This window comes from Rhincodon typus, chromosome 11 (assembly GCF_021869965.1).
Source record: "Rhincodon typus isolate 14 chromosome 11, sRhiTyp1.1, whole genome shotgun sequence".
In the NCBI taxonomy this organism is placed as follows: domain Eukaryota; kingdom Metazoa; phylum Chordata; class Chondrichthyes; order Orectolobiformes; family Rhincodontidae; genus Rhincodon; species Rhincodon typus.
Window position 1 is genome coordinate 29,495,932 of NC_063342.1, and position 27,058 is coordinate 29,522,989.

The window sequence follows — 27,058 nt, forward strand, 5'->3', positions numbered from 1 at the left end:
AAGCCTTGTTATCTCAGATTCTCCAGCATCGGCAGTTCCTACTATCTGTGGAATATTTTTGATGTCGTTTTGTTCCATTCATGGTTCAGTTAATTGTATGTGTGTCATATCTGTTCAAAGTTGTACAATACTATTTCATCTGGTAGTGATGAAAGTTTGTAATGCAAGGTAGTTTTGCTTTTTCTTTCTATTCATTTGTGGGATGTGGGCATGGCTGGCTGGCCAGCATTTCTTGCCTATCTCTAGTTGCCTTTGAGATGGTGGTGGTGAGCTGCCTTCTTCAACCGTTGCAGTCCTCCTGCTGTCGGTTGATCCACAATGCTATTAGGGAGGGAATTCCAGGATTTTGACCAAGCGACAGTGAAGGAACGGCTATATGTTTCCAAGTGAGGATGGTGAGTGGCTTGGAGGGGAACTTGGAGGAAACTTCCTAAAATCTGATGCCCGTGTCCTTCTAGATGGAAGTGGTTGTGGGTTTGGAAGGTACTGTCTCAGGATTGTTGATAAGTTTCTGCAGTGCATCTTGTGCATAGTACAAACCGCTGCTACTGAGCGTCAGTGGTGGAGGGAGTGGAAGCTTGTGGATATCGTGCCGATCAAGTGGGCTGCTTTGTCCTGGACGGTGTCAAGCTTCTTGAGTGTTGTTGGGGCTTCGCTCATCCAGGCAAGTGGGGAGTATTCCATCACACTCCTTACTTGTGCCTTTGTAGATGGTGGACAAGATTTGAGGCATTAGGAGGTGAGTTACTCGCCGCAGTATTTCCTAGCTTCTGGCCTGCTCTTGTAGCCGCTGTGGTGAGTCCAGATGAGTTTCTGGTCAATGATAACACCCAGGATGTTGATAGTGGGGGATTCAGTGATGGTAACACCATTGAATGTCAGGGGGCAGTGGTTAGAATGTCTCTTATTGGTGATGGTGATTGGCATTTGTGTGGCGCGAATGTCACTTGCCACTTGTTAGCCTAAGCCTGGATATTTTCCAGATCTTGTTGCATGTGAACATGGACTGATTCAGTATCTGAGGAGTCACGAATGGTGCTGCACATTGTGCAATTATCAGCGAACATCCCAACTTCCGACCTTATGATGGAGGGAAAGTCATTGATGAAGCAGCTGAAGATGGTTGGGCCGAGGACACTACCCTGAGGAACTCCTGCAGAGATGTCCTGGAGCTGAGATGATTGACCTCCCACAACCATGACCATCTTCCTATGTGTCAGGTATGACTCCAACCACCGGAGAGTTTGCCCTGATACCCATTGATTCCAGTTTTGCTAGGTTTCCTTGATGCCACACTTGGTCGAATGCAGCCTTGATATCAAGGGCTATCACTCTCACCTCACCTCTGGAATTCCGCTGTTTTGTCCATGTTTGAACCAAGGCTGTAATGAGGTCTGGAACTGAGTGGCCCTGGCAGAACCCAAACTGGGCATCGCTGAGCACGTTATTGCTGATCAGGTACTGCTTGATAGCACTGTTGATGACACCCTCCATCACTTTACTGATGATTGAGAGGAGACTGACGGGGTGGTAATTGGCCGGGTTGGATTTGTCCTGCTTTTTGTATACAGGACATACTTGGTTAATTTTCCACATTGTTGAGTAGATACCAGTTTTGTACCTGTACTGTAGCATCTTGTTTAGGGGAATGGCAAGTTCTGGAGCACAAGTCTTTGGTGCTATTGCTGGAATGATGTCAGGGACCGTAGCCTTTGCAGTATCCAGTGTCTCCAACTGTTTCTTGATATCATGTGAAGTGAATCGAATTGGCTGATGAGTGGTACCTGTAATGCTGGGGACCACTGGAGGAGGCTGAGATGGATCATTCACTCGGCACTTCTGGCTGAAAGTTGCTGCGAATGCTTCAGCCTTATCTTTTGCACTGATGTGCTGGGCTCTTCCATTGTTAAGGATGGGGATATTTGTGGAGCCTCCTCCTCCAGTGAGTTGTTTAATTGTCCACCACCATTCATGACTGGATGTGGCAGGACTGCAGAGCTTAGATCTGATCCGTTGGTTGTGGTTTTGCTTAGCTGTGTCTGTCACTTGCTGCTTTCGCTGTTGGTATGCACGTCGTCCTGTTTGGTGGCTTCACCAGGTTCTCACCTCATCGTCAGGTATGCTTGGTGCTGCTCCTGGCACACCCTCCTGCAGTCACCATTGAACCAGGGTTGATCCCCTAGCTTAGTGATTTCTCATGAGAGCTAAATGCTTATTTCTCGGATGGCGGTTCGCTCTCATACCAATTTTCAAAAACCCTCTCCTTATATACCTTGGATGATTTATCAATTTTCTGACAATAGCATTGAACCGAGGTTGTGAAAACCATCAGATTTAAATGCAATTGGATTCCAGTTGCTAAATGCTTGTTTTAAATTAATTGGCCGATTCCAGCTAGTTGTCAAAAACATCAAAACAAGCCTAAGGTTTCCATTCACACAACCAATTGATACATGTTTCAATTTCAGAACTGTCTGTACCCCTTCAGTTGCTTAGACACGTTTTCTGTATACATCTCTAAGCTTAGACATGCACTTTACCTCTTAAAGGAGCCACATACTCTTCTCCCTTATCATTTTTTTAACAAACAGGTTCTAGCTTTCTGCCTTCCAATTCATGATTACTCTACACAACTTCGTAACAACATAGAAATATTTTAAAAAAAGCGGGAATAGATCATTTGGCCTGTCGAGTCTGCTCCATTATTTGGTATGATCATGGCTGATCATTCAACTCCGTACCCTGTTCTTGCTTTCTCCCCATAGTCTGTGATCCTTTTAGCCCTAAGAACTATATCCAAATCCTTCTTGAAAACATTCAATATTTTGACCTCAACCACTTTCTGTGGCAGAAAATTCCACAGAATCAACAGTTTTGGTGAAGAAATTTCTCCTAACTCAGTTCTAAATGGCCTAACTCATATCCCTAAACTGTGACCAATCACTGTCCTCAGCAACATCCTTTCTGTGTTTATCCTGTCTAGTCCTGTTAAAATTTTATAGGCTTCTGTTGGAAACTGCCTCATTCTTCCAACCTTCAGTAAACATGGAATCATAGAATTGTCCAAACTGATCCAGTCTCTCTTCGAATGCCAGTCCTGCCATCCCAGGAATAGGTCTGGTAAACCTTTGTTACATTCCTTCCATAGTCAGAACATCCTACTCCACATATTGAAACCAAAACTGCACAATAGGGTGGCATGGTGGCTCAGTGGTTAGCACTGCTGCCTAACAGCACCAGGGACCCGGGTTCGATTCCTGCCTTGGGCGACTGTCTGTGTGGAGTTTGCACATTCTCCCTGTGTCTGCGTGGGTTTCCGCCCGGTGCTCTGGTTTCCTTCCACAGTCCAAAGATGTGCAGGTTATGTGGATTGGCCATGCTAAATTGCCCATAGTGTTCAGGAATGTGTAGATTAGGTGAATTACAGGGAAAAGGGGCAGGGATGGGTCTGATGGGATGCTGTTTGGAGGGTCGGTGTGGACTTGTTGGGCTGAAGGGCCTGTTTCCATACTGTAGGGATTCTATGATTCTGTGAATACTCCAGGTGTAGTTTCGCCAAGGCCCTGTACAATTCCAGCAAGACATAACTTCCCTGTACCCACATTTTCTCACTGTGAAGACCGACATACATTTCCACTGGCTCCCCAGTTATCAACTCTACAAGTTATATCCTCAAAAACTTCCAGTAGATTAGAGCAGGAGAAACACCGTGGCCTTGATCTTTGCTTCCATACCTCAGCCCTTTAAATTAAGCCTTTGGATTCCCCTTTAAAAATCAATGTAGAAGTCCAGAGAAGTGTTAGATACTCTAGAGTCCTTCTTCTCTGTGCCTTTATATTAATGCCTTTACAAACTATAAACCCAAAATGAAGACCTTACAAGCTATAAGCTGCCTTCTCTTGCCACATGTCTCTTCTTTGCACTTTTCCTGGACAGCTTCACTGTGATGCATTTCCCAAACTGCTTCACGACGATACTGCAGCAGGACACTCATCCCGGCAAGTTCTTTTGGGAACTCTCTGCTGTCAAAAATTCATCATTCAATCAATTCCAGTAAAGCAGGCAAACTGATATTTAACTTGTTTCCATCTGGGGGACCTCGCTATACAGTAATTTGTCAATTTTGCTTACAAAACAGCAGTGACTGTACTTTAGAAGTATTCATAGATTTTTATGTATAGTTCATTTGAATTTTTGACACATTGAGGTGGTGTTTGAAAGTTGTTAGAAATAATTCAGGTACAAGAGGAATTTCAGTGGCCTGAAGGAAAATTGGCTGAAAACCAAAGGTTCAGATAAATGTGTATTACTTGGAATGTAGTAGGCTTGAAGTAATTTATCCTTGGTCAAGCTATGCATCCACTTTTATTCCCTGTATAATTTGAACTTCTTTTTGAGGTTTGTTATGAATAGAAAGGTAGGAAGTTTGGCAAACGTGCATGAACATGTTCTCAAAATGGATAGACTTTTGCAAAGTGAGGTGATACCTCTTTGAAAGAAAAGCATGAACTACAATTATATACTTTTACACAAGGGGACATTGTATCCTGGTTTTCCAGGGACAGTACACAGATGATGTATTGTGATTTGGACAAGTTAGATTTCGATGTGTCCCAATTTATAAAACATTTTCCTGATTAAGTACCACAACTTGACTCAACTTACAACCCAAACCACCACCACTACCATCACCTCACTCTTGCCATCCCCCAACCACCACCAACAAGCTGTTGGTACCTGGTGTATGTGTGATTTTCCTGAGGAACTATTTGATTCATAGGGCCTGTAGGTAATCAAACTAATGAATAATGGCTAAAACTGGGATGTGTAAATGTTCTTAGAACCCATTCTGACTTTTCGTCTTAGAAGGTAAGGCTGTTTTGGACTGTGTGTCCTCCTATTTTGCTTTGGAAACATTATCGTCTAATTTTGTAGAAAGGCACTGAAGAATGTGGATGACAGAGACACCTAGAGGTTCAAATTTATAATTTCCTAAAAACACAAATGCGGGTAGATCTTGTGACCTGTTTATGGCTTTTTGCTTTTAATATTTGGGACCACAGAGTAAAAATAATGAGTCAATGATGGGTTCATGCAAAATATTAATCAGGTGGCTCTTCAGGTCCAATTTGAATTCCCTTATGGACAGGATGCAAAAGCCATGGACCCTGCAGAGGTTTAGATTCAACAAAATGATGTTTGAAATGGAAAAATATATTTGTGAGCATGGCCTTGGTATGCTGGGACTATTGTCATTGGAGTGGAGAAGTGAAAGTGGAGATTTAAAAATTTACAAAACCAATGGAGCAAATAAAATGAGAATGCTTACTCTGGTTACAGAATCACTGAAAATAATTATTCATTTGAAATATTTCTTAAGTTTGAAGAAGGTAGTTTGGAATATTGCATTTTAAGATTATTGTTATGCAGAATGCTTTTCCACTGGGAGTGAGAAAGGTTGGAGCAAGGAGCATTTATTCCATCTCCTATTTAGAAAATTAGGTAAATATTTGATGCTGTTGAAAATACAAGGTTCTAAGAAGGGAACAGTATAATGGGATCTATTTTTGAATAATCCAGAAAAGCTGATTTTGACATGGCTATTGTCATTTTCTATATCAGAACAAATTTGTTTAGTTTGTTTGTACCTTGTTTGCAGTGGAATTTTATGCGTCTCAAGTATCCCAGTCAGTGTTGATTTTAACCCATATGGACTGTAGTAGTTGCGAGCATTTTAAGAGTATTAATTGTCATTGGAGAAGAGGGTGGGCTCAGTTATATGATAGAAAATGAATTGGTACCTGGTATACAGGACTGAACTGATGAATAAGTCTAAAGTCAGACAATGAGAAGTATTCAAAGAAGTAGGATTAGAATAGTTGGGTAGAGATAGTAAGAACTGCTGATGCTGGAGTCAGAGATAACACAATTTGGAGCTGGAGGAACACAGCAGGCCAGGCAGCATCGGAGGAGCAGGAAAGTTGATGTTTAAGGGTCCCGACTTGAAACATCAACTTTCCTGCTCCTCTGATGCTGCCTGGCCTGCTGTGCTCTGCCAGCTCCACACTGTGTTATCTTAGAGTAGTTAGGTAGTTGTCTTTTGACCAATGCAGGCTTGAAGGGCCTTTTGCTGTGCAGTAGCCCTCTATGATATAGTATAATGCAAAGTTGTTAGATGCCTCATACTCTTTGTGCACTGAAGCTACCACAGTCAACAAGTGAAGTACAGATTCGCATCAGGCTACCAGGTTGAGGTTTACCTAAATGTAAGGAAATTTGACTACTAATCTGGAGAGCTATTTTGACAAATCACAAAGGGGTAGAGAAAAAGAAATGACGTGCAAATGAAAATATGGAAAAAGTGCAACTATTAAAGCTTACAATAAAGAAATAGTGAAGGGGAAGATCAGTAAAGCTTAATGCAGATGAGACTAATGGACACTAAGGACATGGCAGAAATGCCATTGTTAAGTGACCATTTGTGTTTGTTTTCACAGTGGAGGAAGGGAACAAAATGTTATTGGTAAGAAGGAATAGAAAATAAACCAAGAGGAAGAAGTTATTAGGTTCAGTTGACTGCACTGAGAAAATTGAATGATGGGAGATGGGAGAAAACTTATGATGATCACAAATGCCTGCAGAGACCAGTTGGACTGAATGGCTTGTTTTTGCGTTAAATTCTCTGTAATTACGCAGATAAATAGATTAGTAAAGAAATAATGAAAGTAAAGTAAGTGAAGAACTCAGCAAAAAATTTCAGTAAAAAGAAAGTTTTAAATGTGTCCAGACCTTGAGAAGACGTTAATAGCAGATAAACATGTTACAGCAAATACAATAGAGAAAGATATGGCAGACAGATAAAGGTTAAATTTGTTAAAAATGATGAAAAATCTAATAAATGAAGTTACTGGTGGAATTAGATCAGCTGAAGCGTAAAACTTGACTATGCTGTAGTAGCAAACTTGCCTGATCTGTAAATGTTTTGCAATGAATCCTGACTATGGGTACTAGGGTAGACGACGGGGTTGACTATATTGCAGTAATGGAGCGCTGCTTTGTTATAGAGCCATAGAGTTGTACAGCACGGAAACGGACCATTCGATTCAACCCATCCATGCCGACCAGATATCCTAAGTTAATCTAGTCCCATTTACTAGCATTTGACTCATATCTCTCAAACCCTTCCTATTGTTGCACCCAATAGATACCTTTTAAATGTTGTAATTGTACCACCCTTCACCACTTCCTCTGGCAGCTCATTCTACACATGTACCACCTCCTGCGTGAAAAAGTTGCCGCTCAGGCCTCATTTAAATCTTTCCCCTCTCACCTTAAACCTATGCTGTCTGGTTTTGGACTCCCACACCCTGAGGAAAAGATCTTGGCTGTTCATCCTATCCATGCCCCTCTTGATTTTAAAACTTCTGTACAGTCACCCCTCAGCCTCTGACACTCCTGGGAAAATAGCCCCAGCCCATTCAGCTTCTCCCTTTAGTTCAAAACCTCCAACCCTGGCAACATCCTTGTAAATCTTTTCTGAACCCTTTCAAGTTTCACAACATCTTTCCTATAGCAGTGAGACCAGAATTGAGCACAGTATTCCAAAAGTGGCCTAACCAAATTCCAGTTCAACTGCAAGTGACATCCCGACTCCTATACTCAAAGCACTGACCAATAAAGGTTTGCGTACCAAACACTTTCTTCACTACCCTGTCTACCTGTAACTACACCTTTTAAGGAACTAGGAACTGCACCCCAAGGTCTCTTTGTTCGGCAACACTCCCAGGGAACCTACTATTAAGTGTATAAGTCCTGCCCTGATTTGCCTTATCAAAATGATATACCTTACGTTTATCTAAATTAAACTCTATCTTTCACTCCTTGTCGATTGGCCCGTCTGATCAAGGTCCTGTTGTACTCAGGTAACCTTCTTCACTGTCTACCACACCGCCAATTTTGGTGTTATCTGCAAACTTACAAACCATTCCTCCGATATTCACATCCAAATCATTGATATGAATGACAAAAACTAGTGAACCCAGCACCAGTTCTTGTGGCACACTGCTGGTCTGTCTCCTACCTTCAAGCCAATTTTGTATCTAAATGGCTAGCTCTCCCTGTATTCCATGTGGTCTAAACTTGCTAACCAGCTTACCATGCAGAACCTGTTGAACTCCTTGCTGAAGTCCATATAGACAGTGTCTACCGCTCTGCTTTCATTAATCTTCTTTGTAATTTCTTCAAAAATCTCGATCAAGTTAGTTGAAGGTACTGAATTTTATCCAAGACATTAAATAGTGACTTTTTCCTGTCAGATATTTAAAAAAAGTCTCATTCATTGAGTGCCTTAACAGGAAAGTAAAACCGTTTGGCCTGTTCAGGAGAAACTCAGACAACCAAGGTACCCAAGCTGCTGAGTTTGCAGTTATTGCTGGGTTCTCTCCGGTACAAGGGATCACTGCCTACGCACATGCAGTGTTCAGAGCTTCGTGGCATCATCCAGCCAGATTTTGAGTATGAACATACACACTACTATCCTGGGAGCTGTCTTGGTGCTTAAATTCTGCTTGCTTTATACTTTCAAAACATTAACTTAAAATTAATGGCAAAGAAAGTATTTTAAATTGTTTCCTTAGCACCAACAATCTCATGTTCAGTTTCTTGGCCAGAGCATCAGTGTTGAGTTATGCAGGATTATATGTCTACCTTAGTGTGACTTGAATCTCAATTTTCAAGGGCATTCGTTTATGACAGAGATGTAGAGCATCTAAACAGTGCTGATTGACTCCTGCAAGCCAAGCATCTTGCTTAAATTCCTGCTTTGTAGAGGTTGTTTTTGCTAGAGGGTAGCAGAGAATACACATGATGTGCTCATTATCATGGGCAATGAATAGAACTATCCTGAGGTAGAGCAGTTTGGCGTAACTTCCCCAGGCTGTATGCTTTGGGTGGTATTGTGCTAGAACCTTGGGCATCTTGAAGGAAGCAGGGTAGAGATGACCTTTGAATAGACAAGAACAGTACTTTTAATATCCTTTCAGGTTTAGTTTGAAAGTGGCAATGCGTCAATAATGCAAAAGCACTGACTCTGGAAGTCTAGACTAAACTCAATTAAGATTGCCTTATGATTGTGGAGATCTTGAACAATCTAGAACATTGTTTGTGATAAACGCTCCCTTCTTGGCACATTTTAGGACTTGGCTGCATTACAGCGAATTGATTTGCTTCAAATTATGTTAATTCTCCATTTTAACCCTGAATGGTAATCACAGAAAAGTTAAACTTGCAGACTTTGAGGCCTTTGTTTGCAAAATGGAAGGTAGATACCACACAATGTTATTGGGAGAAAGTTCTGTCACTTTGTATTCATTGTAGCCTGCGAAACGGTGCTGTACATATGCTTAAAAAGTGTCAAGCTTTAGGTAACTTTATTGAGGGCATTTTCAGTTGAGGCAGCTCTCTCTCAGTTTAGTATGGCTGAATGCTATGAATTATCTCAATGTTGTGCAATCTTTTAAAAATTAAGTTTTCAGCTGTTTAACTGAACTGTAACTTCCAATGTTCAGATCTCACTACTGTACCTTTCTCTGTACAGAAACTAATATGATATTACAATATCAAATCATATTCTTGTCCTATCAAAAAATAATAGGTGTTTCCGCATTTGCAGCTGTACAGATCTACAATATTTACAAAATATTTGCTCTATGCTTCTTACGTGTAGGTTTGAGCCCTCGCTATTGAGTGTTTTCTTCTTTTGGTAACACAATGGTGCCAGCCTATTTGCCATAACGAACATGCATCATATACATTTGTGGTCCTGATCCATCAAAAATTTGCTATTTTAGAGACAGTGGCTTTGCAATTCAGCTGAGGCTGATAATATACTTTACCAGCCTATGTTCAAATAACACAGTGAGTTTTTCACGTTAATGATTTCAATTCATTATTTTTCAAAGAAGACTGTTATAGACAGTCGGCAATACTGATATTTTTCACATCTTGAAACGGGTTTGCATCATCAAAAAAAAAAGATATGTTGTCTTTAATCTTGTACAAATTTTGTATTCCCAAATACGTAGCGTAAGATATCTGCAATAAGGTTGATGTCCATTTTGTTTGTACGTTTGTGTTTGGTGGAAGATTAAAATATTTGCTGAATTATTATAAACACACTGTGGCAGTTAAGGTGTATAATATAAATAGAGTTCAATGGGGATTACTGCTTTGCAAAAGTTAGGAAGTACAGTTTTTAGTAACAGTCTATCTGCTGTCTATCACTGTTTAGTTAATGCATTAGTTGGCTTTGTGTTGCCAAAATTAGTGCCAGTCATGAGAGTATTCAAACTTACGACTTTGACATGTCTGGGAGAAGAGTACTTTTGTTCAAATCAGTTACCAAGTACCTAGAATTATGTTCACTAAAGCCAGAAAATGAAGTAGTGGTGTTACTGAACATCGGAAACATTGTACAGTGAATATGTCGTAATCTTTGAGTTAACGTTTTCCTCTGTTAGTCTGCACCTGAGACAGCATGGCTGAATGATGTGCAATGCATTTCATTAATACTCCTAGAATCGACCGCTGGAGCTTTATATTAAGGACATTGTAGAATCAAATCATTTTGTGTGGCAGCGATTTCTTAAAGATATAACCTTTTCACTTGCTGTATGAAAGACGTCACTTCTGTGTTTCATCTGATGGGGTATTTCAGCAGGGGGCTGAGTGGTTTCCTGTTGATGAAGCATCTGGTGTTGTATCTGACAGGTGGAGAGCATTGAAGACTATGATACATTGTCATTTTCCTCATGTAATTCCTGTACATTAAAAAAAAAATTGAAATTTTGGGTATATCCCAAGTCTGTGCTCCTGGTAATGTATAGGGACAAGCTTTCAAGTCTGACTTCTTGTTTTTACAAGCAACAAAATTATAGGAAATAATTTAATTTGCTGAAACCTCATTCACTTATGTAGTATTGAGATTGAGCCAGAAATATTTGTGTTTTTTAAAATTTATTTTAATGACATTGCACATTTTCTTACTTATTTCAGTTCCTCCTTATATTCTATTGTTACTTCTGCGTTTTTATTTTCACTCGTCTAATTCACATTTATTAATTTTGTTTTCAACTACTTTTCAACCATCCTTGTTTACCCTTCCCCCATTGTAATGATCCTGGTCCTATGTAGGATATGCATTGTGCCCAAAATGTGAAGTCCCTTTTGGGAACTTTGTAGTTTTGTAAGAACATATTGTGGAGGTCAAAACTATTGGAAGTCTTTTTTGTAAAATTAAACAAGAAGTTAATTGAATGGGAACTTCCTAATGTCATGGAAGAGAGTCACTTAATTTAAGATTTCTGACAAAATTGATAAATAATTTGAAGAGCACCATTTAGTTCAAGAATAAAATTGAGATTATTAATGGAGTGAAAATTTTGTTTTAGAGCATTTGGTGACTTTTTGTGATTTCTCAGCAAAATGCTAGTGATTTTATGCATAATTCTGCAGTATAACTATAATCATTATTTCTGTGTCCCTTTGGAAAGTGAGACAACAGTCCCCACTAACCGGTTTTCAGTGTGTCATACAGGATTTCTATCCCCTCAAAGTGGTCAGCATTTCACAACTGGTTCTGCACCAAGTTTTTGTTGTTTACCTCAGTCTAATGTCCCTATATAACCAAGTTTGCATCCTTTTTTTAATGATTAGTGGACAACAGAGTGGTGACACTTGTGGTTTGTGGTTTGAAGAGAGAGGATACTGAACAGTGTTGAGTTTAAATTGATATTTGTTACATGATTGGTCATCAGTAACATGGGTTTTTCCAGAGTTTTTGACTTCCTTAATTTGTTGTATTGGAGGTTGCATTAGTTTCATTTTTCATATCATCTTCGTGACCAGATTATTTAACTTCACTAGTTTTTAATTTACCTGGATGAATTGACTTGAAGTGAGATTGAATGAAATTTCAGTATTTCATTAGTAGGTTTAATAGAACTGCTTCTTTGTGCTCCATGGAAATACAAACAGAAATTAGAGTGTTGCTTTTCGTTGCTTCAGATGCAGGGAGACCTGAGTGCACGTAATGTAATTAACCAAGTTTATGCTGAGATTTTGTTGAAAAGCGTGCAAAACTTTTAGCACTCACTTTGATTGTCATTTTGTTCACAGAATTGTACACATTTCATAATCATTTACTGTTGATAATTGAAAAGAAAATCCTCTTTAGAACAGATTTATTTGTTGTTTCTAAATTTGTAATTTTAAGCAAAAGTTAGCTAGATAGCAAAATCAAAAACAGAAATACAGGAAACACAGTAAGCTGAAGGGTCTTCAGCCGTTAAAAAGAGTCACTGAAAATGTTAACTCTGCTTTTCCCTCCACAGGTGCTGCCAGACCTACTGTGGTTTTTTTCAGCAATTTCAGTTTTTGTTTCTGATTTCCAGCATGTGCAGTTTTCTTTTCTAACTAGATAGCACTTCATTTCTGAGTATGGAAATAATTTCAGTCAAAATGAAAAGTTAATATTGTACAATGCATTTCAAATAATGTTGTCAAGGTTGGATAGGAGTAACGCTTTCTTTACACTTAAGTCAGGAATGCAAGACTTTCAAAAGAGATCTTTTGTGGTCCTTTGTTTATCTTAAAAGAAATAGAAGTTTATTTTCCTTGAATTCCACAATTTGAAACCACAATGGTTACTTTATCTCACTAATTGCCTTTGTAATGGATAGTGAGGGTGTACTTGAGAACTACAGAAAGGTAACTATTTCTGAATTCGAAGCTCTCCAGTCCTCATCAGATATTGTACTGGTTATTGATCTGTCAAATCCAGTTTTCATAAGGATGTTGTTATTATGCTTCACAATACCTACAGCATCTTGTATATATTTAACTCCATACTACACAAGCTAATAAAGTTTTGTGCATAGAATTTGGTACCTTTTGAGCAAGGAGAAATTGTAAAGTGTCATAGCTTAGAGAGGTAACACATGCAGTACTGCTGCATATTTTGTGAAAAGCTGTACAGTTTCAAAGTGCGTTTGAAAAACAAATCGACGTTTAACATTTCACTTATTATTTCACTTGTTTTCTAGATTAGAATTTCAATAAAAATGATTTTGGTTAAGAAGCCATGTTCTTTTGAAGAAGAAATATTATACTCAAGAAAAAAATGATTGGAGTTATGTGCTAATATAGAAATGTTTGTTATGTAAATAATTGTACTTTTTCATATTAAATCATTGCTCATTGCTAAGAGAAATAGTTTTTTTATCATTCTCTCTGTTTCAGGACTATTGTGCCATGGAAAGTCTTTAGACAGTGCCTTCATGAAGTCCATCCTATCAGCTCTGGTTTGGAAGCCATGGCTCTGAAGTCTACAATTGATTTGACGTGTAATGATTACATTTCAATCTTTGAATTTGATATCTTCACCAGACTGTTTCAGGTGAGTTAATGATTACAAGATAATTATCTGAAAATGAGAATAGATATTGTGTTTATGAGTTAGTAGGAACTGCCGATGCTGGAGAATCTGAGATAACAAGGTGCAGAGCTGGATGAATACAGCAGGCCAAGCAGGAAAGCTGACGTTTCGGGTCTGGACCCTTCTTCTCCTTTATCCATCTTCTATCCGCCTCCCCCTCTCTCCCTATTTATTTTCAGAATCCGCTTCCCCTCCCCCATTTCTGAAGAAGGGTCTCGACCCTAAACGTCAGCTTTCCTGCTCCTCTGATGCTGCTTGGTCTGCTGTGTTCATCCAACTCTACACCTTGTTATCTTAGATATTGTGTTTATTCAGTTTATTTTAAATTGGGAGGACAACAGTTGTGCTAATCTGTGAAACATTTTGATGTGTAGCAGAGAGAAGAAGCTTTGTTTGAAATGTAAAGCTATTGAAGATTGTGTGTGTGTGTGTGTGTGTGTGTGTGTGTGCGTGTGTGCGTGCGTATTCTTGAGGGCACTTTTTGCTTTTTACCTGCAACTGGGAACTTAATGTCAATGAGGGGCGCACTCATGTAACGTGTATCTTAAATTGTTTTTGCATGTACAGTGACATAATGTTCTGAACAAAGATTTGATTGAACAGGCTAAGCTTCCACAAGATTTTTAATAGATTGTTATAAATTCCTTCATTTCCTAACTTGTTCATTGCCCCACCGTTCTCTGAATGGTCTGTTGCAGGAGGTGGTGCAAACTTTGTGTTAAAATTCCATAATATGCCGTGACAAAAAAAAGCATCATGTGTTTATTGTACATTGGCAATATTTTTGGCTACTCTTTTTGTTTTAAAGAAAGAACTTTGCTGGCTGCCCCTCAGTTCCTTGGGTATATTACTAGAAATGGTGGAAGTAATGAAGATTCTGATGGTATATTGTTTTCTTTCAAAAATGCATTAGTAATAAAACACTGTAAAACACGGATCCTCTTGATACAAAAATATGATGCAACTTAATGGAATACTACGTTACAGTACAGGATGGAAATTCTGTATTTAACAAACAGAGTAACTAAACTGTATTGTTTGATGCTGTCAATAATGTATATTGGTAGCCAGCAATGTGGTTGTAAAAAATATTCTGAAAGATATGTATGATCCTGTTCCAATAATTTAAACCAAAAAGGTATTTTTGACATGGTGCAGGCTTCCAAGTAAATGTGTGCAGGTAGCAGGTTCCCATTTATTTGGTAAAATATTGTGTCCCGTTCTGTCCCTTCATTAAGTAATGAATGTAATAATTCCAGGATGGGCACAGTGTGGGGCAATAAACTATGGACTGTATTGATGTGACACATTTAGAAAATATATTTGAGAAGTAAATTTATAAAACTTTGGGGACATGTCTGTAAGTAGACAGAGTTCCTTTTGAGTACCAGCAGTAACTATTTTTCCTTCCAGTTGGATGAGTGGATGTGCTAGCCTTGGACTGCTGCCATTATTTAAAAAGTAATGGAAAATATTGAATACCAATAGATATATTGGGATCTGCTTTACCATTGGTTAAGAAATGGATTATGGAGTCCTGCCTGGCACATTGGAAGATGGTTGTGATTGTTGGAGGTCAATCATCTCAGCTCCAGGGGTTCATCAGGATAGTGACCTAGGCCCAACCATCTTTGGCTGTTCCATCAAAAACCTTCCCTGCATCATAAGGTCAGAAGTAGGGATGTTCAGCAATGATTGCACAACGCTCAGCACCATTCACAACTCCTCAGATACTGAAGCAGTCCATGTTCAAATGTAACAAGATCTAGAAAATATCCAGGCTTGGATTGACAAGTGGCAAGTAACATCTGTGCCACACAAATGCCAGGCAATGGCCATCACCAATAAGAGACAATCTAACTACTGCCCCTTGATATTCAGTAGGGTTACCATCACTGAATCCTTGACCACCAACATCCTGAGGGTTACTATTGACCAGAAACTCAATTGGACTGGCCACATAAACAGTGGCTATGAGGGCAGGGCAGGTCAGAGGCTAGGAATGCTGTAACACACTCCAGACTCTCCAAAACCTTTCCATCATCCACAAGGCACATGTCAGGAATGTGATAGAATACACCCCACTCGCCTGGATGGAAGCAGCTCCAACAAGACTCAAGAAGCTTGACACCACCCAGGACAAAGCAGGCTGCTTGATTGGCACCACATCCAGAAACATTCACTTCCTTCACCACCGATGCTCCGTAGCAGCAGTGTGAACTATCCACACCATGGATATCCGCCTTAGAAGATCCTCAGGCTGCACCTTCCAAACCCACGACCACTTCCATCTAGAAGGACAAAAGCAGCAGATACATGGGAACACCACTAGCTGCAAGTTCCTCTCCAAGCCACTCGCCACCCTGACGTGGAAATATGTCACTATTCCTTCACTGTCGCTGGGTCAAAATTCTAGAATTCCCTCCCTTAGAGCATTATGGATCCACCTATTGTACATGGACTGCAGTCGCTCAAGAAGGCAGCTCACCACTACCTTCTCGAGGGCAACTGGGGATGGGCAATAAATGCTGGTCAGCCAGCAACGCCTACGTTTCATGAATGAATTTTAAAAAGTAATAGAGGAATATGGCATGGAAGTGGCAAAACAAAATAAAAAGTAAGCACAATAAAGTTTGCAATTAAAAATTAATTGTTCCTGATGACATTCTAACTGGGTTCCCTAAGCAGCGACATAGTGAAACAGAGTACATGCTTATGTGATACACTTGCCCAAAATATTCCTTAGTGTAATGATTGTGGTTTTGAATATCCAATTACTGAAAGCACATTAAAACTTTGGGAACTTTGTTAAGATACAGCCAGGAATGAGAAACTATAGTTAAGGGGAGAAATTTAATTATTTTGAGTTTTGTCCAATGGAAGATTTGAACTTTTTGAAAAAAAAATTATGAAATGTTTTTTGTTTGACTGAACAGAGATGTAATTTTTTTTCCTGTTGTTGCACAGATAGCCTTAAGGGCACATTAATTCCGAATTATCATGAAGGATTGGCTTTTGTTGGAGTAGTACTGACCCTGTTGACAGGTTGGAAAACTGAGATGGGGTTGTCCCTGACCATCTGCTAACTTGTCAGGTGGACTTTTGTGCAGCGTGACTGTTGAAGGGATAGTGGTATTGTCCAGAGTGAGCAGTGCCACTGGAGGTACCTTCCTACATTTGCTGCATAATTAGGAAGGCCACACTGCTCCTGAACTGAGCCAGTAGGGAGGCTGTCAAGTTTAACCAGGTGACTTTTCTAAGTGGCAGAAATCCCACTAGCCACCAATGTACAGCCAATTGCTGGAAGAGGCCCTTAATTAGTCATCTAAGTGGCACAGCTGGCCTTCGGGTACTCTCGCTATTGCTGTCAGAATGCAAAGATTCAAGAAATAGACTGCTACCTTGCATCGCCCTCTCTTGATTTATTTACAATAGATTTACAATAGTTTAAAGGTTTTTTGTTTTAAAATTTAGCATTTATTTAGTCTTTCTTTCTCTACTTTAAAAGCTGAATCAGTTGCTTTGTATGTTCAGGGGAACGAATTAACTGTTTTTCATTGTTAGCCTTGGACCTCTATTTTACGGAATTGGAATTTCTTGGCTGTGACCCACCCTGGCTACATGGCTTTTCTCACCTATGATGAAGTGAAGGCTCGGCTCCAAAAATACATAAACAAACCTGGCAGGTAAGAACTAAACAAATTTGATATTAAATTGAGTTTTCAATTAGGGATTTTGGGTCAAGGAGGATAACAGAAGGAAATTATATTTTTTGGGTGTGTTTGCTTACCAGGAATAGCATAGCTGCTACTCCTGACCCACAACTGTGCTAGAAAGACTTACTTGTTCCACATAGCTGTCCTTGTCCAGTGTTTGCAAATCAGATCCTTGCATCAAGTTTTTTCTTTTATTCTCAAGCTGTTTTTGAATTGTAGGCTTGAAATGTGGGCCAATTTTCTAATGGCAACTTATAAATGACCAGATTTGTTGAATTAAATTTCACAATTTACCACTGTTGGATTTGGTCTGTCAATCTCTTGATTGCTATTCCACTATTCTAAAAATTAATTTACTCTGTGGTTTCAGTGTAATGGGATAAATTGTCATTTTCCTGAATTCGTATGAGTGAAAATAACTTCATAGAGTCTATACATTTGAATGTGTTGCTACTTTCAAATGAATATAAGAAACCGATTGTTGTATTATTTACGAAAATATATTGAATGGATAATTTCTCCATCTATCGTGTTAACTAGGATTGTCTAATTTTAAATTTTTTAGCTGTTGTTTGTTTTCAATAAGATGTGTATTTGAAATTGCTTGTGGTGCCATATGCTAAGCAGTTATGCACCTGATGTTGCAATTTGGAAGACTTGTGATATTCTGGTGTTCAATGACTGTCTATACACCTGGCTGTTTATTTTGGCCTGACATGCTGTTTAGATTGCCTTTGGCTAATTTTGCCCTGTTCTGAAAATAAGCCAGGTCACAATAAGAATTTCAATTGGCAAACCTACTTTTCTGAAATGTGGGAATTATTAGCTTCTATTTAACTTGTCTGACCAAGTATGGCCTGTGAACACTACATCAATTTTTTCTTGTATTCATGTAATATAATCCCAGAGCTCAACCTAGGTGTTTGCCTTTTGCAAAACTTCTTCGTCAGTATTCTGCTGCGTTGACACTGTATTCATTTATCTCTTGGCTCTACACATTTCAAAGTAATTCTAACATTGATGTTCGATGCCAAGTGGGTTGAGCGCTTAACAGTTTAGTAATGGTAAGCAGTAAAACTCCTGTGTTTTAAGCAATCTAGGTAATTACTACCCTATGTTTGGTTTTCAATACAGCATGGTTCAAATTATCTAACTCCTATAACTGACTGGTATGTGTCTGGATGGCTTTTTGGGTATCATACAGTGCATCAGTGTCCAGCTTTCAAGTATGTTTGTATAAAAGAGACTTTGCAGCGATATAGGGAAAAGAGAGGCCACTGAGTCTGTGATATCTGTCTTTAATATTATTTAAGAAAAGTTTATCAATTCCATTCTTAAAATTTGAATTGACCCAGCATGTATAGCTGCTTTAGAGTTTCTTTGGCCTTTGTTGAAAAGTGCTTCCTGATTTCACTCCTAAATAATAAACCTCTAAGTTTAAAGTTCTGCCCTTTCATTCTGGATCATTCAACCACAGAAAATAGTTTCTCTGAATCACTTTCTGAAGTCAACAACATGATGTAGCAGTAATGTGGAGGTGTTGGACTGGGGTGGACGAAGTCTGAAGTCACATGACATCAGGTTATAGTCCAACAAGTTTATATGAAATCACAAGCTTTCGGAGCATAGCCCCTTTGTAACCTGACATGCATCAATACAATTTATTTTTAAATCAAGTTCTGCTATAAGCATATTACCATTTTCAAGTTAGTGAATTGAGAAGATCTCAATTCTGAACTGTACTCTTGAGTTTTGCTTGATCTTTGTGTTGAAGTCATTCTGCACCAGGGGAGCATGATGTGAGTGAATACCGCTTGATGACAAGTCCAAGTGGAGCTGAGATGCCTCACGATCAAATATCCTGTTGCTGCTTACATATGGAAAGTGGTTACTGGGTAGGATAATAAGGTGCTGCCATACCCATGAAAATGTTGTGCATAAATCTGGGCCTGTAGGAAAGGATGGGCAAGAGATTTCCTTAAAAAACTCTGATGAGAGGAAGTTCTCATGAATTTACTTAATAATGATTTAAATTACATTTAAGTTATTGACTCAGGACTTTAACATCAATCAATCATTTTCCCTAATTTTTTCATCTTTGATTTGGTTACAATTGCAGATTTGTTTCCTGTGGTTATTTACATTTACTAATCAGGTTTTTGCTTGTGGTCTTTTACCAGATGATCGTGATAGAAAACAGGTGTGATTGAATAGTTAATGAAGTAATACCTAATAATTTAGTAGGATTGTTTATTACTCATTAAAAAAGTCTCAATATAAATTTGTAACTTAGTATACTACTTTGATTCTAGTGAGAGGGTCAAATCAGCATTTTAAACTAAAGCGGAAGGAGCCACTAGTTATACTGTCTGAGCTCCTGACTCATATTTTGAGTATTATTTTTTAAAACACATCCAAATTATCCTTTGTACTGAGAAAAGATTCATGTACGAAATATTATTCAACTATAAATCTGTGTAGCTTTTCTTTTAGAAGTTGTGTTTAGTGCATTTTGTATAGTTAGAAATCCTTATTGATGAATGGACTAATTTTAGGATTAAATGTTCTTTCCACCACATAGGTGACAGTTGTTTGTATTAGTACTTGAGAGATGAATATGTCTTTCTAAAATGTGAGTTGGTTAGAGAATATGAGTGACTTTTAAGACTACTTAGTACTATTTTATAACGAACTTGAGGGAACAAAGTGTTCAGTGTGAGGATTGTCGTTCTCAGTTTTAATTCAGAAACTTTTAGATTTAGAGATTAATAGTTTTTAATAGATTAATAGTTAAAACAAAATATTGTTTATACATGTGCAATAACCATACAATTTCATACTGATTTGGTCTTATTATGCAGGTTCATGTGTTACTTTCCTACACCACATTCGTGAGTCTGAGACAACAGGCTTTCTGCATCTGATACACTACATACCAAATAATATATCTCTATTTTTTTCTCCCAGAATTGTGAGTAGAGATTGTCTCTGTCTCTGTGTGAGAGTGGAGCACATGACAATGAAAAGGATTGCTTGTGTTTTTTAATACTCCATATTTTGTAAGATGTTCTTAAGTGTGATTCAATTAATCAATATGTTTTAGATGTAATCACATGAGTTATCTGTGTGCTTTTAGCAGTGCATTATTTGAGGAACCTTGTGTTCTATGGCAGAGTGCTGTTAGCTCAATGAAGCCTTGGATGGCTTATCTTTAGGAATGGTGTTGATCGCTGGACAACCATGCATCAGCATTTAAACTAGTTGCTGAGTTACTGGTGTTGCTGCTGTCAATCACCTAACCAGATAATATACATGAATGAAATTCTGCAGATATTGGAGATCTGAAATAAAAATATTAACATTCAGCAGGTGAAGCAGCATCCATAGAGAGGAATTATGTTGTGCTAACGTTTCAGATCTGATTCGTTAACTGTCTTGCTCCTCACAGACAGAGCCATGCAGCACGTATGACCTATATACACGAATCCCACTTTCCCGCATTTGGCCTTAAACATTATGATGTTCTGCCTCTGCTGCCCTCCCAGACAAATGCTTTCCAGTTTCTCATGACCCTGTGGATGAAAAAGATTTTCCTTGAATCCCCGCTAACCTTCCTTTCCTTCACCTTAAAATTATGTCCCCTTGTTGTTGATCCTTCAATGAAGTGGAACAGCTGCTTCCTATCCACCCTGTCCATGCCACTGACAACCTTATACACCTCTATCAAGTACTGTCTCAGCCTTCTCTGCTTTAAAGAAAACAATCAAACCTGTCCAGCCTCTGTTCACGTGCTCTAACCCAGACAACATCCTGGTGAATTTCTTCTGCACCGTCTCAAGTGCAGTTGCATTCTTCCTACAGTCTGCTGACCAGAATTGCATGCTGTACTCCATCTCTGGTCAAACCAGATCTTATTTAACAGCTCCATCATAACATCCCTGCTGGAATAATCTGTGCCAGGACAGATGATGGCAACCATCCCATATGCTGCCTTAACCAGCCTATTAGTTTCAGGCATCAGTGGACATGCATCCCAAAATCAATCTCTTCCACTGAGCTTCCTGATGTCCTGACAATTTTTGAGTACTCCTTTGTCTTGTTACTTCTTCCAGAGTGCATCACATCACAGGTGACGTTTCCAACATTTTCAGTTGTAATCATTTTAAGCTGTCAAATAGAGTTGTACAGCACAGAACCAGACCTTTTGGTTCAAATCGTATGCACTGACTTGACATCCCATTCTGATGAGTCTTATTTTCCAGCATTTGACCCATATCCCTCTAAACCTCTATTCATATACCCATCCAGATGCCTTTTAAGCATTGTAGTTGTACCAGCCTCCACCACTTCCATGGGCAGCTTGTTCCATACATTCGTACATTCCATACTTCTGCATGAAAACGTTATCCCTTTGGTCCTTTTTTAAATCTTTCCCCTCTCACCTTAAACCTATACCCTCTAGTTTTGGATTGCCCCATCCAAGACAAAGACCTTGGCTATACACCCTATCCATGCCCCTCATGATTTTGTAAACCTCTATAAGATCACCCCATAGCCTCCGACACTCCAGGGGCAAAAAGTTCCCAGTTTATTCAGCCTCTCCCTTTAGCTCAAATCTTCCAGTCCCAGCAACATCCTTGTAAATCTTTTCTGCTGTTGGTTTGCCATTGTGTAACTTTTGAGAAATACATTTTTAATATCTCCTTAATATCAATGGAAATAATGCCATAAAGCACTTATTGGAGTTTCTAGTAGCCATAAGATTAGCAACTTCTAATTTTTTTAGCTAATGTGAGACTCTAATTTATATTTTGGCAATAATCATTTAAGTGCTGTGTTACCAGATTAATTCTTGACTGCCTGAGTGAATTTCCTTTTGTATGTACCAGTACTTTCTATTTGATCTTTGGGAATGTATAATCTCTCCTTTTCTCTTCATTTGCCTAAACAGTGTTTTGCCACCCTTCTAACTTTAAGTTGGAGATCTGTAGCAGTTATCTGTTAATGATTTACTGCCGCCATCATTACTCCTGTCCATTTCAATCTTAACTTTAACAATTATAATCTACAACCTTTCAGTCACTAATGTAGTTTTCCTTATCAGGACAGCAACTTCTGCATATTTCTACATGTATGTTGTGCAAGATGTTTTGTTATTGTGGTCCGCTCTTTGTCATCATGTGCTGTGGACCATGTTTCTTAAAAATCTAATGCAATTGATTAATTAAATTATCAATTGATAATATTGAAATTCTGGAAAAAATCTTCAGTGTTGTTTTTACTGAAATTGTTCAATTTGTATTAATTCAGCCAAGAAAGAAAGAAGAATCAGATTTGCTTCCTGCCTAAGATTATCATTGAATGATAAAAATAAAGACTTACATTTCTGTAGTCATGGCCTTACATGCCAAAGAATATGCCAAAGTGTTCACTGTTGTAATGAGCAGATTTAAGATTATTGTAAGCAAATTACAGCTGGTGTGGTGTAATTACACCTTTTAAAAATTGTACCTTTTTATATTACCTGTTCTAATTTCTCCTACCAGAATGTATCACTACTTGCCTACATAAAATTTGATTTGCCATAAGTTTGTCTCTTTTACCAGTCCAACCATGTTCTCCTGAAGTCTACTACTGTACTCTTTATTGTTTATTTCAGTTACTATGAGATATGGTTATTTTCATCAGCATTTTAAGATCTATCCTTCGGTCACACAGATTTTATCAGCAATGTAACATATAAGAGTATCCACAAATTAAAACGTGTAACTAATATGCACTTCCAACAACTTAATACTGAACCTTCAAGTGCCTTATTACATCTCCATGATTTTGTTTTGGTCATTTAAGATTGGATTGTTCTGCAGTTTGGATGTAATTTCACACCATTCTGATTTCTGATGATTAATTTTTAGTAGTTTTATTGGAAGTTTATTTGGTTACTTTATATGTTAAAACTGCTGCTAAATAATTTTACAAAGGGCACATAATTGAAATCTGTGTCTGCCGGCTACATTTTCTCATTATTTAATTTTGAATAACTTGAGTACTGTCCCTGTATTTAAAAAAAAGTCTGAACCCCTTTTCTTGTGACATGCAAGTTAATCATGTTGCCAGAAAAACATTACTAAGTTTGAAGGAATTTATCCACTATGATTTGCCTAATTCTTTTAATGCCTATGATTTGCATATTGATAACTTACTCAAGTAATAATTTCAGTCTTGGCCATCATTTTTCAAAATAATAGTAAATACCTTTATAAAGTATGAGTCATCAGGGTTAATTTTTTTTGTGTAACTTTTTTATGTGTACGCTGATTAACTCCAATGTTTGATTATTAGTTTAATTGTCTTGTGGAAGTTTTTAAAAATTGATGATTCAGAGAAGAGGTTTGCACTGTATGTGCAAACTCAATTTTTTTTCTGTTTGTGTTCCAGCTACATCTTTAGACTCAGCTGCACTCGGCTTGGACAGTGGGCCATTGGTTATGTCACAAATGAGGGAAACATCTTGCAGACCATACCGCACAATAAACCACTCTTCCAAGCCCTCATAGACGGATGCCGAGAAGAATTGTATGTATTTGATAAAGCAGATTTTTCTTTATAAAGTTTCTTCATTATATTTCTTGTAACCCTGATTTATGATCAATGGTAAACTGACACTGAAGCAATAGAGTTCAAAATCTGTTTCACTGTCTTTGATAATGATTTTATTGTTCTAAATATGTAAAGAATGTTTCATTTTATTTAGTTATTTATACCCGGATGGACGAAGTTACAATCCAGATCTTACTGGATTGTGTGAACCAACACCTCATGATCATATAAAAGTCACACAGGTAAGATAATTGATTCTGGATTTAGGTTAGATCTTTGCAGTCTAGAAATTGGATTTTATCATTACAATTTAACACCTGTAAAATGGTAAGCAGCCTGCAGCCATTGTCACTCTATGCCACAAGTGTGCTCCTTGTCATTATTAATAAAGGCTGCCACGTATGCATCCAGCGTAAATGCCTGAAACAGTCATTGGGCCCATTGCATATAGTGATAGGCATCCTTAAGCCTGCATCTCAAAATTTGTTTTGCGAGTAACCATTGCTTGTATCACGTGTAATGTTTTCAGTTTCCTCATGCACTTGGCTGTAAACCAGCAGTCATTAAAGAGAATGCTGGAGAATGCTACTGTGAGATTGCTACATTTTAAGTTCTTTTTGTTGTAGTGGAACCAGAAGCACCAAAGATGCTTGTCCTATGTTGCATTTGCAAGTCGTAGCTAGCCACTGATTAATCTTTTTTCACCCCCGATCTTTCTTTACAATCTCAGCTGTTATCTAGTCTGGCAGATATTTTTCAGAAAAGCGAGTTGCCTTTAAAGCTGCAGTAATTAAGCTAGCAGATAAATTTCCTTCTGAAGGCAAGTACTATGTGCACAGACAGTACCGGATTTGTGCACTGATTCAGGTGGCATCTAATTTCAACTAAATCACCCTAATGCTATAATTTCATCATTTGTGTAACAGAAGCACTCGATCAAAGTTGAGGGGCTTGCTAATAACTGCAGAAAACTTCAAGTTAAGCTTTTGTACAAATAAAGGAGGAAGGACAGGATTGTATGGCATACTAGGCCATGCCTGTTCTATCTTTTGGTTCATTTGGTTACAGAGCAGCTTGAGTAGAAGAATAGGGCTAGAGGACTTCGTTTTATTTTCTGAAAATGTACGTGGATGATGTTGCTAACTGGTTTATTTTGTAAATGCATCAAGAGTAAAATATAATTTTCAATCTAGGAACAATACGAGCTGTATTGTGAGATGGGCTCCACATTTCAGTTGTGTAAAATCTGTGCTGAAAATGATAAGGACGTGAAGATTGAGCCCTGTGGTCACTTAATGTGCACTTCTTGTCTGACAGCGTGGCAGGTATGTGGCTGAGTGCAGAATCCTTTATAGATACAGAGTCTACAGAGTGATTTGCTGCCCATTTCATTTAATTTTATAACATTCAAGAGGACTATCAATGAACCTTAGAATCTGAATACCATATTGGAAGATAAAACAAGGTGCCCAAGTGCCGCCTCCTCTCTTGAACTTCTTGAATGAACTGAAATATTATGTGTTGAGGGACCAATTTTTTTGGATGAAACAGAGAAATTCTCCCACAGCTGGGGAATTCCGTGGCAGACAAAAGAAAATCTGTGATAGATTTAAAATCAAAGAAAATTGAAAACACAAACATAACCTACAGGAAGCTTTGTCCCACTAAAATGTTATGTTTCCACTTAAGTAGGGAAGTGTAATCCCTCACAGTAATAGATTTATATCTAACTTTAGTTTACAAAGAAATCTAGCGTCTTTGAAGTTTCTAATTTAAATTGAGGAGTGCTTGAACTTTCCAAATTTCCTTAAGGTTTTGGTAACAATTCATTGCAAAATAGAATTCCTCACTCCTATATTAAACATTTACCAACTTTTTTTTTTAAATACAACCTTGCTACGAATGTTTTTTAGTAGGTGGATACTAGATAGGAGTTTTTAGTAAGTGTTGTTGATTTATTATTAACAATTGAGCGGGAAAGTAAAAGCTCAAGGGCGTCATGCACCTTTTACATTATTCTTTTGTGAGTCAAGAGGAACAGGAGTGTTTCCCTTGGAATTTGGGTTTCCCTCTGCCAACTCTGGCTTCTTTCCTCCCACTTCCCTTCACTATCCATTACACTGAGATCCTGTGTTAACTTTGACACAGCCTCTGGATCTCTGACTTTGACAGATTTATTGCGCTTGTATGTTCCTTCATGTTTTCCCTGTAAGTATTAAGGCCCATGCTTTTGTTCATTCTTGCTCACTAATAATTCTCCTTTTAGTTGATTAATTCCTAGGTGATGCTTAAAGATTTGATATCCTTCCCTGTCAGAAAAAAGAACTTGGTTTCTGCATTGTTGTAAACTATTTTGTACAGTAACCATTCTGCTTTTTTGTATCAATATGAGCATCAAATTCCTTGAATGACTGATGTAAACGACTGCCAATCTTAGATACTTTTGCATTTCAATTGTGGAAGAAGACTATTAGTAGTTTTGTGCCATAGACATTTCATTGTTCCCTCCGTCATAGTGCCAGTTGTAATGCCTTATTAAGGTAACCTTTTGAAGAATCAATTTACATTGTTTTATCCATAATGTAATACATTGCTTTTAATCATTCACATTTCTGATCAGTAAAGTAAACATTGGGAGTCTAGAATGTCTATAAATTCACAAGTACTGATGATGTTGAATTTGCTTTTGATTAGCTTTATTTCAGGTTGCAGTCCGAGTGCATTTGGTGTCCATATATGTTCTTCATAATTTCCACACAGCGTATTTTACTCAGTTTAATAGTCAAATGTAATGAAAAATTTTAAAACAAAACTTCCATGTTTTGTACTATATTTTATTTGTTGCGATTAATGAGCTTTAGGCTTCAAATGAGAAACAAAATAAGTTCAACAGGCAGATGGTTTTAGCTTCTTGAATTTTACATTAATCTTTGTAGTGAAATAGATTTTAATTATATGCTGAAAACCTCCTTCCAATTTACTATGACCTAAAAACGTAGACTTATCATTGCTTTTATGTAATATGAGATTTATTTTCTATGTAGGAATCTGATGGACAGGGATGCCCATTTTGCCGTTGTGAAATCAAAGGTACCGAACCGATTATTGTTGATCCTTTTGATCCAAGAGATGATGGAGCCAAATTCTGCCTAGACAGCCTGGATGATGATGATGATCGTGATGACTCACTAGTTATGAACAAACTAGCTTCATTTAGAAAGGTCGGTCAAAATAGATCAAAAATGAATCA

General features: G+C 38.1%; 1 protein-coding gene across 1 annotated transcript in view; it reads left to right on the forward strand.

The window, feature by feature from the left end:
* Positions 1-27,058, forward strand: part of LOC109911921 (E3 ubiquitin-protein ligase CBL-B-like) — a 51,734-nt gene that overhangs the window by 20,111 nt on the left and 4,565 nt on the right. The window contains exons 3-9 of the mRNA XM_048603070.1: positions 13,297-13,453; positions 14,301-14,375; positions 17,057-17,178; positions 23,647-23,784; positions 23,963-24,050; positions 25,002-25,133; positions 26,853-27,029. Coding sequence (XP_048459027.1) covers positions 13,297-13,453; positions 14,301-14,375; positions 17,057-17,178; positions 23,647-23,784; positions 23,963-24,050; positions 25,002-25,133; positions 26,853-27,029 — 889 coding nt within the window. The remainder of the gene's footprint in view (positions 1-13,296; positions 13,454-14,300; positions 14,376-17,056; positions 17,179-23,646; positions 23,785-23,962; positions 24,051-25,001; positions 25,134-26,852; positions 27,030-27,058) is intronic.